General features: G+C 40.3%; 1 protein-coding gene and 1 long non-coding RNA gene across 2 annotated transcripts in view; one reads left to right on the plus strand and one right to left on the minus strand.

Annotated features, from left to right (window-relative positions):
- The first annotated feature begins 3,811 nt into the window (after nucleotides 1-3,811).
- LOC148596388 (uncharacterized) lies at nucleotides 3,812-6,841 on the plus strand. The gene is made up of 4 exons (XR_015914418.1): nucleotides 3,812-3,966; nucleotides 4,934-5,008; nucleotides 5,247-5,313; nucleotides 6,780-6,841. It is a non-coding gene; the product is annotated as an uncharacterized LOC148596388 (long non-coding RNA).
- A 251-nt stretch (nucleotides 6,842-7,092) lies between these two features.
- GALK2 (galactokinase 2) overlaps nucleotides 7,093-16,138 on the minus strand; it is a 46,089-nt gene continuing 37,043 nt past the window's right edge. The window contains exons 9-10 of the mRNA XM_088540096.1: nucleotides 13,298-13,499; nucleotides 7,093-7,396 (exon numbers count right to left, since the gene is read on the minus strand). Coding sequence (XP_088396222.1) covers nucleotides 7,189-7,396; nucleotides 13,298-13,499 — 410 coding nt within the window. The 3' untranslated portion in view covers nucleotides 7,093-7,188. The remainder of the gene's footprint in view (nucleotides 7,397-13,297; nucleotides 13,500-16,138) is intronic.

Below are 16,138 nucleotides of genomic sequence, written 5' to 3' on the forward strand. Positions count from 1 at the left end.
ATGCCATGAAATGTCTTGAGAAAACTAAAAAACTAAGTAGGTAAAAAAAAAAAACCCTATATTCCAGTGCAGCACTGAGAGCACTGCACAACACAGAACATATTAAATACATGCAGACCTTTGTTTGATGTATTGGAATATTTTTGCTGTGTTGTTTTAGTGGCATGTATTTCAAAAGAAAAGGAACTTATCTCCAAAAAACACATCTAGGAATTAAAGATGGCCCATAATGAACAGACAAAGGAAGTAAAAGCAGAAGCCTTTCGAGCTGAAAAAGCAGAATTCAAAATATCATCCCTCTTACAAAATTTCCTGAAAATAGGCTTGTGGAGTACAAATGTCAATTCTGGAAACACTAGAATTAAGAAAGCAAGTCCAGTAGTCGGCACTTTCAAAAATAAATAAAAACATCAGGCAACAGCTCTGTGCTAATTGTATTTAAGAAATAAAAGGCCACCTACATAGAAAACAAAAATCTCATTAGTGGAGCTAAAGCAGATCGTGGAGATTCAGGCTGTTAACCCAGCCCCTTAGGCTTGCTTGGAAGAGCTTGCAAAGTCCCTGCCATTTTCTTACTGCTGGAACTGAAGTAAATACAAACTGTGTGCAGATGTGCCAAGCTCCCAGTTCAAGTGTGCTGCAATACATGGAATAATCGGGCTCTTGCTTTCAGGAGGCCTCCATAGATGTTTCTTGTTGAATGCGCATGACTAAGCGGGAGAAAGAAGGTGACCAAAGAGCAGGTTGTGTGATGCTGTGAGTTTATTATAATCCTGATAAATCCCACTAAGCATTACATTTTTCTGTCATCAAACTTTGTTTAGTTTAACCAAAGAAGAGGACATAGAATCTCTCTGCTTGTTCGGTGATCCCTCTAAGTTTGGTGATAGGTAAAGAATTTTCTATGGCATCTGAAGACGGTGGGAGAGGAATATTGCTTCAAAACTATTTTTTTTTATTTTCTAGAAAAAAAGTATTGGATTCACTGCTTCCATCTACTTTCATCTGGTAGTGACAGGGCAGTATGTGGGTGCTGGACTACTATCTGTCATAGAGAATGAGCTTTGCTGCTTAATCTGTACCACCTGACAAGGGTTTATCAACAATCAACTAACAAAAGAATTGATTGCTTCATAAAGGAAACCTCCCCCAGGATCTCATAATCAAGAATATTTTATGAATTTCAGACAGGACAATAACTGGTAGAGTTTTTCATCAACCGTAGTGGGGGCTGCTAACAGCATCCTTGGAAGCAGTTTACTTCAGCTGTCGGCTCCTTTTGTAGGAAGCCGTGAAAACCATCTCCAGTGGTGACCCCACTGGCCATCGTCAGTTTAATATAGATCTTCACAAGCAGAAGCTGCCCAGGCTACCTCTCTCTCTCCCATACAGTCTTCTAAAAAACAAGAACTTAAAATAGAAAAGGCTTTTGAAAGCTTAGCATCTGCTCTGCTACTGATATTGTTAGATTTACTCTACAAGAACTATACAGGAATTTACTTGGAAATATCTGCAAGGTCCAGGCCTGACCATGAGAGACTTTTGAAACAGCTTAATAGGTATTTTTTTCCTTGATTTTTAACCCTTCATCCTAAAATTTTCCCAATCTTTCAAGTCTTTCAAGTTATAGTTCATGTTTGGCTTAGATTCCCTTCAACTGTGAATGATGATGATTCAACTGTGAAGCTTTGACATTATCTTTCAGTAGGTTCCTAAATCCTTCCTGGACTGACTCTTCTAGTTCTGATTTTAGCTCCTGTTTTTTGTTACAGTTTTTAGTTCAGCTGTGAAGGTTAGAGCTGACTGTTAGACCTGGATATTTGGTTCTAACATCATAAAATTACGTTCAGACATTCATAAAAAATATAACTTGGGCATCTGCTATTGCTGCTTAAAAGTGGGTCACTGAATCCTTGCTCAAGGATAGTTTCTCCTTGTAAAACTGTTATCCTAATTGTTCTCCAGACAGAAGCCGTTACAGGACAGGAAGGAAGCAGTTCCAGGAGAGATCATAAAGGATGTTCTCTGAGAGAAAAAAACACAGTACAAAACTCTTCATCATTAATCAGAACAATTTAATTATATTTTTGATATTTGATCAGTGGAAGTGCACTTAAAATTCCTACTCAAATCGAGGGCAACCTAGCCAACAAAATTATATATGTATCTGTCACATGAGACACTGATAAGCCAGAAAACATAGAATAACATGAATAAAGTCCTCCATTATATGAAGCCGAGCAAAACAAAAGCTTTTAATATTAGTGACAACTGCAGCAGGAGTTTCACACAGACCTGCTTCACTATCCCTTGAAAAATTAAATAGGAATAAAAGCCCATCTGGCTCGATCATTGGCTAGCAGCACGTATTTTTATTCCCACCCCAAATCACACACAGCTTGGCTGGAAAGACGACAGCTGCTTGGGCACTAGTGTGTTTCAGCTTGAAGTACATCTAATCTTTACTGAGTTATTTGAGCCTTGTGTGCCAAGTGCAGAAAGGCTGCGGTGGGGAGAGCGGGGGGCTCCTCATATCCCTGTGTAATCTTGGCCAACCAAGTAGTGCTCGGGAGACAACAGCAATTCTCAGAGCATATTGGACTTAAAATCCAATAAATGTACCAAGCGCTCTGGTATAAATCCTCACGCAGTTTGTGGCTGTGGAGTGAGCCACTGCTGTCGGACATCAGGCTCAAATATGATACTGCTCTGCTACTTCTGAAAGCTCCTTAGTGTCCTCTCGCTTGGTTAGCTTGGATATTTAACTGCTTTGCAGATTTTTCTTTAGTTGTTAGATGTTACACCTACAGTAAATATAATAGGAATGTGCACTGTTAAGGCCAGTGCGCTGCAGGAGAGTCCAGGTTTTGTTCATCTTGGTGACAAAATCTGCAGAGACCTCAGTGGTCCAACAAATGTTCTTCCGTAGGCTTTCCTGGTAGAGTAGCAGCTCATCTGAAAAAATTTGTGTTTTTTTTTTGGTTTTAATTTTTTTAAATCCTACTTTCATAATTTTCTTGTGTTCAGAAGAGTTTCAGTAAATCATGGCGGGGGGGGAACCTCCCCCCCCCAACCACAATTGCCTCTGTTACAGCTGTGCTCTGCTACCTCATCCTGCCCTTGCTCCCGTGCCAGGAGTGTCACTGCCCGCGGCAGCCCAGGGGATCGCAGGGACACTCAGTGCCATCCCCAGGCGCCCAGCGCACGGCCGGGCTTCCGCCTGCTCTTAGCAGGGGCTGCCCTGGGGCATCTTGCAGAATGTCTTAGTTAATCCGGTCTGACACGAGGCCAAAAGCAGAAGGCTCAGAAAGGAGATGAAGAGCAGAATTGGTCTTTTGGCTTTGTTCGGTGGGAAGCTGGACCTCCAAAGATTGGGAGATTCAGAGAGCCGAGGCGAGGCAGGTGGGAGCGCAGGGCGCCAGGCCTGGCTGCGCGCGGACAGCCGAGCCAGGGCCTCCCAGAGAGCCCTTGGCAGCCAAATTCCCCCTTTTCTGTATTACAGGCTCTTTTAACAGGAGCTCTTACTTAGGCCTCTATCTCAAAAATAGCATTTAAAATGCAGTTTAACAATTATCATGATTCACAGGGTTAGGGATGTTAAGCCTTATCAGGCAGGTTTTCAGGCTGCTGTTACTTCTCAGCACTGGTCTTTACATTTCACTTTTCTTGTGTTGAAGCATACAGTGGCAAAAAATCACAAAGCACTATTTTTATCCTATCCATAGCAATTAGGATTTTCATGGTAGCTCTTACTGGAAGATGATAACTCTCGTGAATGCTGCTCTGGATTTATCTTTGTTTAACTATAGATGATTGTGATTTAGTACACAAATGAATTTCCCAGGTAGCTGAAAATACAGAGCTTTCACTTAACTGAAACTATATCACACCAGTTGCTCCAACATATCAAGATGTTATTAAAGAGACACGTAGACTCAGAGAAGAATTTCAGAAGGATTATACTGAGTAAGTGCATGACAGTCATTAAAATACTAGCTGATATTCAGATCATACTAATCTAGAAACTAATATTCCTGAAAGTGTTACATAATTACTGCATATTGGGTTGATATATATGTGTGTGTTTATATATGTGTGTGTGGATCTTGAGTGCAAGAGAGAAAAATGTCAGATGCACAGTCTTCATCCCCGCCCTTCAAATGAATGGTAAAATTACCCTCATTCTATTTGGGAACAGGAGCATGTCTGGTGATGAAGTACATGTCAATGGGATTAAGATAATACAGAGTATTAGCATGGCACCAGGCAATGCTCCTGCACTTAGATGTCTGACAGTGTCTCCACTCTAAATCCTTTTTGGAGAGGTTTAGCTCCCATTTACTGCACACTAAGATTAAACTCATGATTGAATGAATTACAGCCAGACATTATAATGAGATAAAATCATGCTGCACTGATAATGATAGCTCATGCTAATAGGATGCATCACCTCTGCACATATTGTCTGACATTAATTCTATTTTTTTTTCCAAATCTGTACATGTACATGTACTTATATACCGATTTGCATGGTTTGGGGCTAGAGAAGGGGTTTTGCAGATGTAGTCAGAAAAAGCTGTTTAAAAATACAGATCTGGAAACATTTAAGAAGCTTAAAAGTTGCTGCTTTCTATTCAGAATTTCTCCTTCGAACCAGAATTGTCTTGCTTAGCTTTACAAATACTGCTTGTGTACTTGCTGCTCGCTTTACGCATTGTTCATATAGCAGTTGTGCTCTGATTATACTTTCTTTTCTATTATATAGGAAAAGGTCTTCAAAGGGTAAAAAAACACCACAAAGTTTCATTTAAAAAGAAACATTTATTTTTTGTTGACAGTATGTAAATAAAAATGTCAAGTGCCATTTTTATGTATATAAGTTGAATATCCTTCATCTTTCACCAAAAGTTATGAACAAATTTTTATTTTTCAGATTACAGCAAAAGTATGAAAAAGACATTGAAGCGATAAAGAAGGAAAGGAAAGAAATGAATCACAAGTTCAAAAGGTTTATTTCGATTCTTTTGTACTACACCAGTGTTCTGATTTCTTCATTTATGAAAATATCAAGTGCAAGATTCACTGACAGAAAAATTCTAAAAATTCTGAAAATACTGCAGATGGAAAACATGCCTGCATGTTTTTTAAAGGTTTTGTGATTACATGTGTCATGCTCAACTTGGGGGATACAAAAATAAAAAACAAAGAAAAAAAAAGAAGCTAAAATACCTTTATTCTGTTCTTAGACAGATTAAAGCTTCCAGGAATCCAGCTGAACTAAAGTTCCATGCAGCTGTATTAATGAAAGAATTGGTATGTACAGTGTTATAGTCTGCTTTTTAGGACAGAAAATTAATTACAATGAGGATTATTAATGTCTTTAATAAGACAGGTTGTAATCTGCCATGATACTGTTTTCTTTAAAATTTGTAAGGCTGTCCTAGATGTTCTTGAAGATCTTTGCCTATTGTTATTTGATTTCTGGAATCCTGTACATACAGGTTTGGTTGAACATACAGCACATCTGCTGTGCATTACAAATAAGGGTACAAGACACTAAATTCCCTTGGATAGTAATATTGAATGCCTGTTTTAAGATTAGACCTGTAATTCTACCTCCTGTTATTAACTATCACCCTTATTCCCCTTCTCAAATTAATGTTTCTAACTCTCCTCCCTTTGGTCTTTCTGTTCCTCCCCAGCATGCCCAGAGCCTGTCCTTTGACTTTCTTTTCCTGAGCACTGTCAGTTGATTTTCTTGACCCACAGCATCCCTGTTCCACTCCTCCTGGTTGTCAGAAAACACAAATCCTCTCTGATGATAATATTACCATTATATGTCCCCTCTGGGGCTCCTGAAGAGATCTGGCAGTCTTTGTTGGCTGCCATTCATCTGCTGTGCTCAAATTTGGCAAAGTCTTCCCACAGAATTAGTAGCCTCTAAGAATTCTTTTTTGGCCTGGATTAGCATGGGTAATATAGAGAAAATCCCTGAGAGATCTCTGGTTTCATGCAAACTTCTGGACACTTGCATGTCTTTAAAATCACAGAAATGAATGCAAGACAAGTCTTGCTATGGCTTTATGGCTGCAAGGGTTATGACTTCTGCTGAGTTTTCATTGCCTGTACCAAAGCAGGAGAGTATTTGGGCTATGGAAGTTAGAGCCTGTGAAGCTGACTGTCCACCTGAAAGCAGGTTAAACCTCTTTGGAGTATCTTAACCCACAGCCACCTTTTTGAGCAATCCGTATTCATTTTTCCTACCGAGCAGATAGATGTGTTATGAATTGCAGATGTTCTGTTCCCAGTGCACTGCAGTTATAACCTTGACAGCATCAGGAGCTTCCTTGGACACTGCTTCACCATTCGCTTGTTCACTTATAAAAGGGAGCATGTTGACATGCTCAGCTCACAAACAGCACCAATTGTACTGAAAATTCAGTTGAAAATTCTTGAGAACAGCTATATGGTGAAGAGAATAGTTTGCAAATTCCACTTCTTAACAGTAATGGTGATGCCACTTACTCTGCCCAAGAAAAACAGTAATTCTCTCTGTTTTTGTCAAACTTGGGGAAAATTTAAAGTTGCCTCAAATTCTGGGAAGGAATCAGGAAGTCCTGGTGGGGCTTTCCCACTTAACATATATTCCTAATGCTTTACTCCAACATTATCATTAACTAACACTAATAATCCTCTTTGAGACCCTTATAAGGCCTGTGATGTGTAGCAGGGTCCTTCCAGTTTTTTGAGTACTTCAGTTTGACCTTTTATTTTCACAGGACTTAAAACCAAAAAATACTCAGAAGCAGAAGTGAATACGCACTGAGCGGCTCTGCAAACATTGGGAGGTTCCAGGAATGAAATAGCTCATTTTTTCCACCTGCTCTTCTGAAATAGTAAAAAGAAAATATAAAATAAGCACTGTGAAAAGTACCAATTTCAGTTTTCCATGTCAGTGAGTTTCTATAAATCGATGTTTTCACAGAAAGATACTTTTAGGATAGAAAAAATAGACTTTATAACCTAAGAGTGTACTTTTAATTGCATCTTAAGAAATTGATTTTGACTATAGCAACTTCTCAATGTAACTAAAAAAAAAGAAAAAGGAAAAGGATTAATTTGTGGTGGCATAGGAAGTCCTGCCAGTTCTAAATGCCCTACTCAGTTTCTTTAAACTTTTGACGTTCTTTAGGCCTCAACAAAAACTAAGGCTCCTCTTCCAGGTTTGGTAGCAAACAGACTGTTATTTTCCAGTGCTAACTTTTGGACAGTGGGTTGGTAATAAGCTTTTTCTACATTTTTAAGGAAATTATTCAGCTTGTCAGTAGGCACCATTGATACAGTGCAGCCACCCCATCCAGCTCCAGTCAGGCGTGACCCAATGGCCCCAAATTGCCTAAAATAAAAATAGAAAAAAATCATGAATGAGAAACCAGAAAGAGGTAATTTGTCACATACAACATTCCAAACACATCTATATCTTCGAAAGCCCACTTGGTTGTATGAGACATGCCAGCAATTTGCATGCAATTATCATTTTGAACAAAAAAACGCACTTTAAACTCTGCAATGTAATCATTTCTGTCAATTCTAAAAGTAACCCTCTTTATAATGCTTCAACATCAGCTGTTTTAAGGACCACAGCACAGCTGAGATGAAGAAAGCAGAGGAAGAAAAGAATTGTGTTAGCAACATTCATAAGACATCAGATGTGACAACAAATACATGATAAAATAACAAAAGAGGATTCATGAACTAATTGCACAGGATGTAGTCATGCAAGCCATTTTCTAATGTGGCAAAGACAAATAGCTCTATTCTTCCAGGAGAGATCTAAAACAAGCTGAAGATTCACAGGCTTCTGCAGGACTACTGAGATTGCCAGCCAAGAAAAGGAGAATGCAGAAATTCCCAAGAATTCATACAAAGAATCACTGCACTCGGTCATCTGAATGGGCAGGGTTAGGTATCTATCTTTACACTAGGCAAACTGCATGATCTTAACAGATTTACAGCAGTAGAGATAAAATAAGGATCCAGTCCCAGAGAAAAAGCTTTTAATGGGGAGAGTGAAGAGGAAGAACAAATAACAATAACATCCAAAACACAAACCATTCCCAGGCTCAAGATCCTGGGCCACTAGAAATTATATTATTCTGCAAGATTCAGATGCCAATTCATTAGTATTTAGTTGAATTATTTTCCTTAATTTGCTCACCTGTGTTCCCTACCTTCACTTGGATTCAGAAAGAGGAGGAAAATAACATGTAATAAACTCCTTTAGGGCATTTCTAACATTAAACAGGATGATTTAGAAAACTCATTTGAAATCTTATTCTCCTGGGAGATCTAATCTGATTTGCAAACAAATACTTTTGATATGTTTCCAGTACCAGGCAGTATGAGATTTGCCAGTCCTTCAAGCTTTCAGGGAGAGTGGGCATCATGTGAATGGTATATTGGAAAATGACAGCTCATTCTGAGGAGGCTGTGGTTATTTTTCATATGTGCATTTTATGTTAAATGAGTGTGGTATACTGCTGGGTTAGCTGAGGCTTAGGTCATATTTCAAGCAAGTACTTACATATGTGTTTCATTCTGAACATGCTTACATATCTTCTTGAATAGAAACACTTTCTTCAGTGTGCCTGTGTGGTGCCACCCGGCATATTGACTCGATTTTATGTTCACTCCTTATTTCCTGTTGGTGTTTTATTTTACTTATTAGTATTATTCCTGTAAGCCACTCTAAGTCTCTGTTGCAATTTTTTGTAGTTTCTGGTCCACAGAGCAACCTCCTAAAATGAGCAGGATCTGATCTGGTCTCAACTGCAATCAACAGGGAAATTCCCATCGACTTCTATGGTCCAATCCATTTCTCAAAGTCTGCTACATCAGCTGGCTGCACTCATTTGGCCAGTTCCTTCAGTGAGAACTTGCATTTCAGATAGTGCCTGGCTTTTATTTTCGTGGGCAACTGAAATCCCTGAAGAACTGTTCTGAACCTTTTACTGATTTCATAATTCTCTGTGATCATGCGGATGCCTCATTTTTACTGAGTCATTTTTAAATACTTAGTTGAAAAAAGCATAATGCAGACAGAAAATATGCCTGTTTCAGAGCTGAAGTCACTGTGTTTCAAAATACTGTGGCTAGCAGTTTCAACTGTGGTGATTTCTATTAGCCACTTGGGGCTCAGTGCTGAGGACCTTGGCGCAGGGCTGAGCAGAGCTACAGCACCTGATACTGGAAGAACTCAGAAATGAGCACCTAAGTCTGCATACATAGGAACTATGTTGGATAGGACTTATCTAGGTCAAACATGAGAAAGTTAATGTTGGAACAGATCTGAAACTGGCTTTTTCATCTACTGAATCGCCTCAGTTCTGTCCTAAGCTCCTCCTTCAAAGTGGGCTTCAGAGCCAGACACTCCTGTACGTTGGCATGATGAGTTTTAAATATATAAATGTGAATATATGTATTTGTTCTTATTAAGTATATTCTGTTCCGTAGCACAGTGTGTATTTAAATAACATATCTAGACTTTTTGACTCTGTAAGAGCTGCAGACTTTTTTTTTGAAAAGTTTGGATTTGTGTATCATCCCAAAACTCCATACTTTGCTTCTCCAAGCAACTCAGCAGTCGTAAGAGCCTTGATTAAATGCAGAGTTGACTGTAATACCATAATACCTTGACAGAGTGTAAAAACTGTATTCTTTTAAAAGCGATCAGAGAGGATTTGGCGCTCTTCAAGTGGCTGCACACAAAGTATTAGCATTTATGTCACCAAAAATAGACAATAGGGGATGAAAGAAGGTTATCTGCAACACTCTATGGATTCTGAGAGACTTTCTAAAAGTACCTAAGGTTCTAACTTTCTGTTCCTTGATTGTTTAGTACCTCTGTGTGTTTCTTGCTTTAAAAAGGGTAACAGGTAAAACAGCTATGAACAGCATGCGATAGGTTAGAGAAAGTACGAGATTCTGTCTTAGCAAAAAAAAAAAAAAAAAACCAAAACACTGACCAACTAGTGGTTACACTTTTCAGCACTAGAAACCACAGCAAGTATGGAACCCTTTCTTTCTTGGCAGACATTGTACAGTAAAACATAAAGATCTAGGCAAAACAGAAAACATCTGGATATGCAGATTATTCTTTGCAGTTTAAACCTTGTAAGGAGAGAGCAGCAGCAGACTCGGGCAATTCTGTGGAATGTATTTTTGGAACAGCTTTTTAAAGTTGCAGGGCAGCTGTATATCATTGTAAGCAAAGAATGTAATTTCTGTAGTTCCTGGCCCATTTATATAATCACATCAGCCAAGTTTTCCTAGAGTGACTAGTGATTTTACATGCCTTAATTTTTTAATGTCCAACTTGAGCAAAATGAGAGGTTTTTTTTTCCCAACAGTTTTCAAGAATTAGATGCTGGTTTAAACTGTATTCATCTAAAGTCACTATTCACTTTCATAAATCTAATTACAGAATCACAGAAAAATCATTATGGAGTATCAAACTTCAGAAAAGAAAAAGGATATATTTCTGAGAAAATATTCCTGATGGGTCAAGACCGTAAAGAATAATAAACTGATAATTTATTTGTTCTCTCCAACAAAGAACAATAAAGAACAACTGAAATCATTAAACAGTATCAATGAAAAATCATTTCCCACTGACTACGCTCTGCTGTGGTGCTTAGCTGTGCTGAGCATAGTAGCCATGGGCTCTTCTGTTGGTAATTTAGAAAGAAATCTGATGTAATATGGGCACACATCACTCTTTCCCTTGCTATTTATATTTCAGTCTCTGGAACTGAGATGTCTGATTAATTTTAATTTAATTTAGTAAAATCCTAACTGTGTAACTCCCTCCCTTTGGGTTCTGTGGCTCTGGCCAGGCTGCCGCCCGCTCGCAGCGTCACGACAGCCGCGTGCGTGAGCCGGGGAGCCGCAGAGCTGAGCGCGGAGCCCAGCTGGCCGCCCGCGCCGTGCAGAGCTGCCGTGTCACCTGCCTGCCACCCCCTGCTTGACACAGGGCAGCTTCTCACATTGTTTTTTGAGAACAGGCCCTACAACTATGAGTCAAGCTGGGTACCCAAAGTGAAGACACTTTAAGTGACTAATAATTTTTGCAAGGTTCAGTCATCAGAGAGAATCTATTGACTACGAGGAGTCTACCGGGTACTAACTGTGACTAAAACTAATGCAAAAGCTCTTAGGCTTTTCCTTTGCAGTGGCATCAAGAACCCACACACACAGTTCTCCTTTGAGCGGCTGGGACAACCCCGCGGAGCCACCGCGTTGTCTGGGTTCCTCCAGCAGCTTATTCCATTATGTGATCGTTACATGATACAAGAGACCGAACGTGGCCTGTGAGTTACAGAGTGAATTTGTTCCCAGCAGAAGGAACAAAAGTGGTATTGTTAAATTGCTATCAGATTGTCCAATGGCTATCTGGCCTTCTCTCTGTTTTATCTCAAAACAGCATGTGTATCCCATATGCAAAATAAGCTGTCCAGAAGTCTTCACATCAGTTTTTAAGTCTGTGTTTCTCTGGCTCAGAGGCTATTCTTATCCCATCTTCAGAAGAAATCACACTAACCCAGGGTATTATATAGTCAACTATACATTACCCTATATTGATTTACAATCCTGGTAAGTCATAATTACATCTTAATAAATGAACATGACTATAAAAATAAGAATGCATGTGGCAAGCAGCATATTTGTAAAATTGATAATTCCATTATAAGCCAGGTTAGTTTCTTAATAAAAAAAAAAATGTTGTCAGTAAAGAAAACATGGTTCTAATTTTACTTTTTAGATGGTGCAACCTTCATTTCTTTAGCTTCAAACCCAAAGAGAATTGCTGGAGGATTTTCTGTTTTTTTTTCAATCTGTGAAAGATTTGAAGAAAGGATGTGATACCTTCATAGACTCTCTTTGCTTTCACAGGACCGCAAAACCTTGACCTCCAGCCTGGAGCAGCTCTGACACCCTGCACTTCCCTTCTGGCAACAACCTTTGGCTTTTTACCTCAGCTTAGAGCAGAGTTTCCCAAACTGAGCAAAGTCCAAGGAGAAGCAAGCGCTGTAACACGGAGGAGGAAGGTGGCATCACCAAGACCTGAATGAGGGAAGGAGCTGGGAGAAGAAGCTGGGGCAGAGGCAGGGATGGAGGAGAACTGTGTGTGGGCAACTCCTTATTCCTCCTAGCCCCTGTTTAAATGATTAACCACCCCCGAGGTCTTTCTGCAGACACTGTATTACACCAAACTTAGCATTAATGTCTCATGATTGGAGATACCAGACCCACGGCAGGCGGGAGGGACGAAGTGCATGTGCATCCCTTCATGATGGTGCTGTGATAGGGTTGAAGTATTAAATAGAAAGCAAGTACCAAGCAGTTCATTTATACTTTCTGTATCAACGCAGTTTTACACTAGATTTCTTCTTCTTCCAGTGTAGAAAAGTTTTTAAAATAACAACCTGCTACATTCAACAACATGTAATTTCCAGCTCACTCGATGCCATTTCTCAGGCTCCACTTACGTCAGCCAGGGGCTATGGCCCTGGGAGGGAAGGAAGGAAGAGACAAAATGACACTCTGGGAAGGTATTTTGGAGGTGAGTGGGTCTTGTTTTCTTGGGACCAAACTGTGTTAAGGAATCCAACTGGAAAAAAGAATCTAGGCCATGAAGGAATACTGAATAATGTGGCGAAAGCTCAGACATGTAATGCAGACAGCAGGAGCAGAGGGTGTGAGCTATTATAAAACATTCTCATTTAACTAACGAGCTGCTCTCCAATCTAGCTGATGCCCTAGACACAAGTACTGCAAAAAAAGGCTCTAGTATTTGTTAGGTTTTCAAGGCAACCTAAGAATCTGGAACCCCCTGCTCATGCATTTCCATGGTGGCAGCAGTGAAATGGTTAAGAAATATGCAAAAAGATAGTTTCAACAGAACAACTAAGATGATGTTTTAAGAAAACCAATTATGATTTCTTCTTCAACTTATAAAAAGAATAGCCAACACAGTCTAGCATCACTTGTGATGATGTGTCAGTCCAAAAGCCAAGTCTGTAATAAAGCCATAAAGTGGAGCTTTCATCTGAAAGTATTACACAGATGTCAGTAGGGAAACAATTCACCATGTAATGTCCCCATAGGAGATTAATTTTGTAATAAGAGACAATAATACTTTAATTTTAAAAGTGCAATAGCCAACAATGTCATATTTTCTCATCAATTCAAACAATATTCTCACAGGCGATTACTCTTCGTTGTGGTCAAGACTTACAGGCAGATGTCCACCAGCCGATCCAGTTCAGGACAGCTGCATTCATACATTTCCTTGCAGCTGATATGGCTCTGGTTCATTAATTCTCCCAGCAGCTGGATTGCATTGGCAGGTGCTTCATCGCATATCTTCTTAAATTCCAGCACTCTGGCAGCTTCGCTGTACACATGCTTAGCACGCTGGTATAACTTGAAGGTGGAAACTAAACAAAATGAAAATATTAAATATTGCAATTGTCCAGTAATATCTACCAAAAAAAAAAAAGGAATAAGAACAGAGCATAATTACATTTGTTGCAATAGTTCATAGTTTACATTAGCACTCTGTAGGCTGAAAGTCTTCTCCAAGAATGCCCTTTCTCTTCTTTAAAGCCCTAACATAATAGTATTTAGAGCCCCAAAACACTAGCATTTCATCATTTTGATTTTATGCACATTGGATTTATGCACATTAAAAAACTCGAGGAGAGATCAAAACCTTTCTTCAGATAAATGAACTTTTGATCACATTTACAATGGTATGATTTAAGTCTGTTGTTAGTTTTTAATAAAAAGTGGAAGCATGGAAATATCTAGGCATATATGAAGCTACAAGCTTCACAATCATGCTGTAGAAGCAAACCTCAGAGATGCCCTACCTGAGCGCAGCCTGCCTGGCCCTGTGCATGTGAATGCAATGCCCAGACACCACATAAGGAGTGTGGAACCTGCCTGGCCGCCCAGGCACACACGCCCCGGGCTCTGCATTTACTGTTCCGGCCCCAACACCGGTTCCTTGCTGCCTGCTATGGCACAAAACGTGTTCACTCCTTTTTGTTTGCAAGGTACAAGCTGGAGGGTTGGCAGTGACAGTGAAGCGGTGACATGACTGGGACTTTCAGGTTTTCAAATGCTGCCAAGACTGGGTCACACTGGCACCAGAGCAGCCTTTGCCAGGGGCGCCCAGCACGGGCAGCTCGGCAGCAATGCCCCGGGCCTGATTTGCATGTCAGGTATGCTAAGAGTTCCCACCTTTTCTCTTGAAAAGCTGCAGATCTTTGACTCCGACATTAATGCAAATGCTACTGCCCTGGTACCCTGGTGCCCAGGCAAAGAAGGCCCCTTAAACAGGCCGCGTTTTGGGCTCGCCCTGACTGAAAGTGACATGGGAGAAGAAGCCCCCAGAGGAGCAGGCGGCACCCAGCCCTGCGTGTCCAGCTGGCAGGAGCGTCGCTGTGTGGGGAAGGCAAGGTAGGGCTGGCGGCTGCCAGCTGTTCCTAGCGTTAGTTGGGTGCCTGTTACACAGGAACGGTTTTGTCTTGCCGTACGTAGGGTTCACGGTTTCCTCTCCCCAAATACTGTTTTGTTGGTTTAATACAATAGGCTTGCAGCTGTTACTGAGGATGTATTTATTACTCACCAGGTGCCTGTATAACACAATTTCTTAGGTTTCTAATCAAACTGGCTTGAGTAAAAGTTAGATAAGACAACAGTATTCTGTATTTGCAGCACCTACTGTAGCACCTTTCCTAATTTCCTCTTCCTTGTAGCACTTGTGCTTGTTGGAGCATCTCCAAATGTCCTTCCTTTTCCTTCTATGCGCGAATTCTCCTTTGGGACACAGAGTCTTTTCTCATTTGTTTCTAGTTTCTCTCCCATTTTTAATGTGGCTGATGAAATATTCAAATAGAGGTAAAAAGTCAAGAGAAGACAGATGAGCTGTGTATTTAGAACAGAATTTGCGATCTGACCCCAACATTCAGATTCCTGCTTGGCTGCTCTATGCAGGCAGCTAAGGTCTGAAACCATTTCTAATGGCTTCAGCAATCTGTACTAGCAATTATATGTAGAAATCTTCCCTGCAAGACTGGCAATAATATTGTGCCCAGTTTAACTCTCATGTGTACTCTGGACTGCACCCCTTACTGCCTGAAACTTCATCACTATCTGTCTAATTCCTTACGTTTCTCCAAAACAGTAAGTGTAAATCAGGACTGCAAATGCTGAAAATGTAGTGCTGCAGGAGGCATTAATAAATGTGCTAAAATTATAGAGAAATATTGAACATAGCATAATCTGATGATATTTATTATGTAATTGAATACAGCCCCTACTGAGAAACATGGTGTTGCTGTCTTCTGAACAGGCCTCCTGAATGTGTTTCAAGTGAGGACTGAAATGAAAAATGTGGGTGCCCCACAGAAACTTCTTGAGTATCACTGTTTTCCCCTTAGAGGTGTGTTCTACCCTGTTGTATTTCCTTGCTAAGGGAGTTGTTTGTGCCGTGTGTTGCAGAGCGATGTCTTGCTATTTATGAAAGTTGGAGAAAGGCTGCTTGGCATTTTTATAAGATGGTTTCTCTTTAAATATTCCTTTCTTATAAGCCATTGTTTTAGAGCAAGGAGATTTCTAAATGTGCATTCGTTTAGGGAGTATCTAAAGTTGCGTGAGAGATTGCCATAGCTCACACTCTCTTGTAAATCACCATTGAACAGTAGTAACCCAAAGAATGAACTGAAAACATGTCTGTTTTCAATTGTAAGGCACAAGACTTGCCAAAGGCTGTGATTGATTCGGAGACCACCCTTTGGTAGAGCAATGCTCTACTGGCCAGATTACCTTAAAGCTCTCTGGGTTGTGCTCTGCTCGTCACGGTGTGAACTGGCAACCAGAACGGATGCTCTGGCCACCAGCCAAAGCTCTGTGCCGCGTCCTCAACGGTGTCCCTCGATGGAGGGCGATCTGCCCTTGACTGCAGCAAAAGCTGCCCTACGAGCAGTTTGCAAAGGAGAGCAAGGGGCTCTACGTTGTTTTCGGGCTCTGTTGTGGACGTTTACTGAATTTGTACTGGTTGGTTTGGTAT

The sequence above is a fragment of the Tinamus guttatus genome, unplaced genomic scaffold, assembly GCF_059628265.1.
Source record: "Tinamus guttatus ecotype Peru unplaced genomic scaffold, ASM5962826v1 Tinamus_guttatus_pri_ptg000004l, whole genome shotgun sequence".
Classification (NCBI taxonomy): domain Eukaryota; kingdom Metazoa; phylum Chordata; class Aves; order Tinamiformes; family Tinamidae; genus Tinamus; species Tinamus guttatus.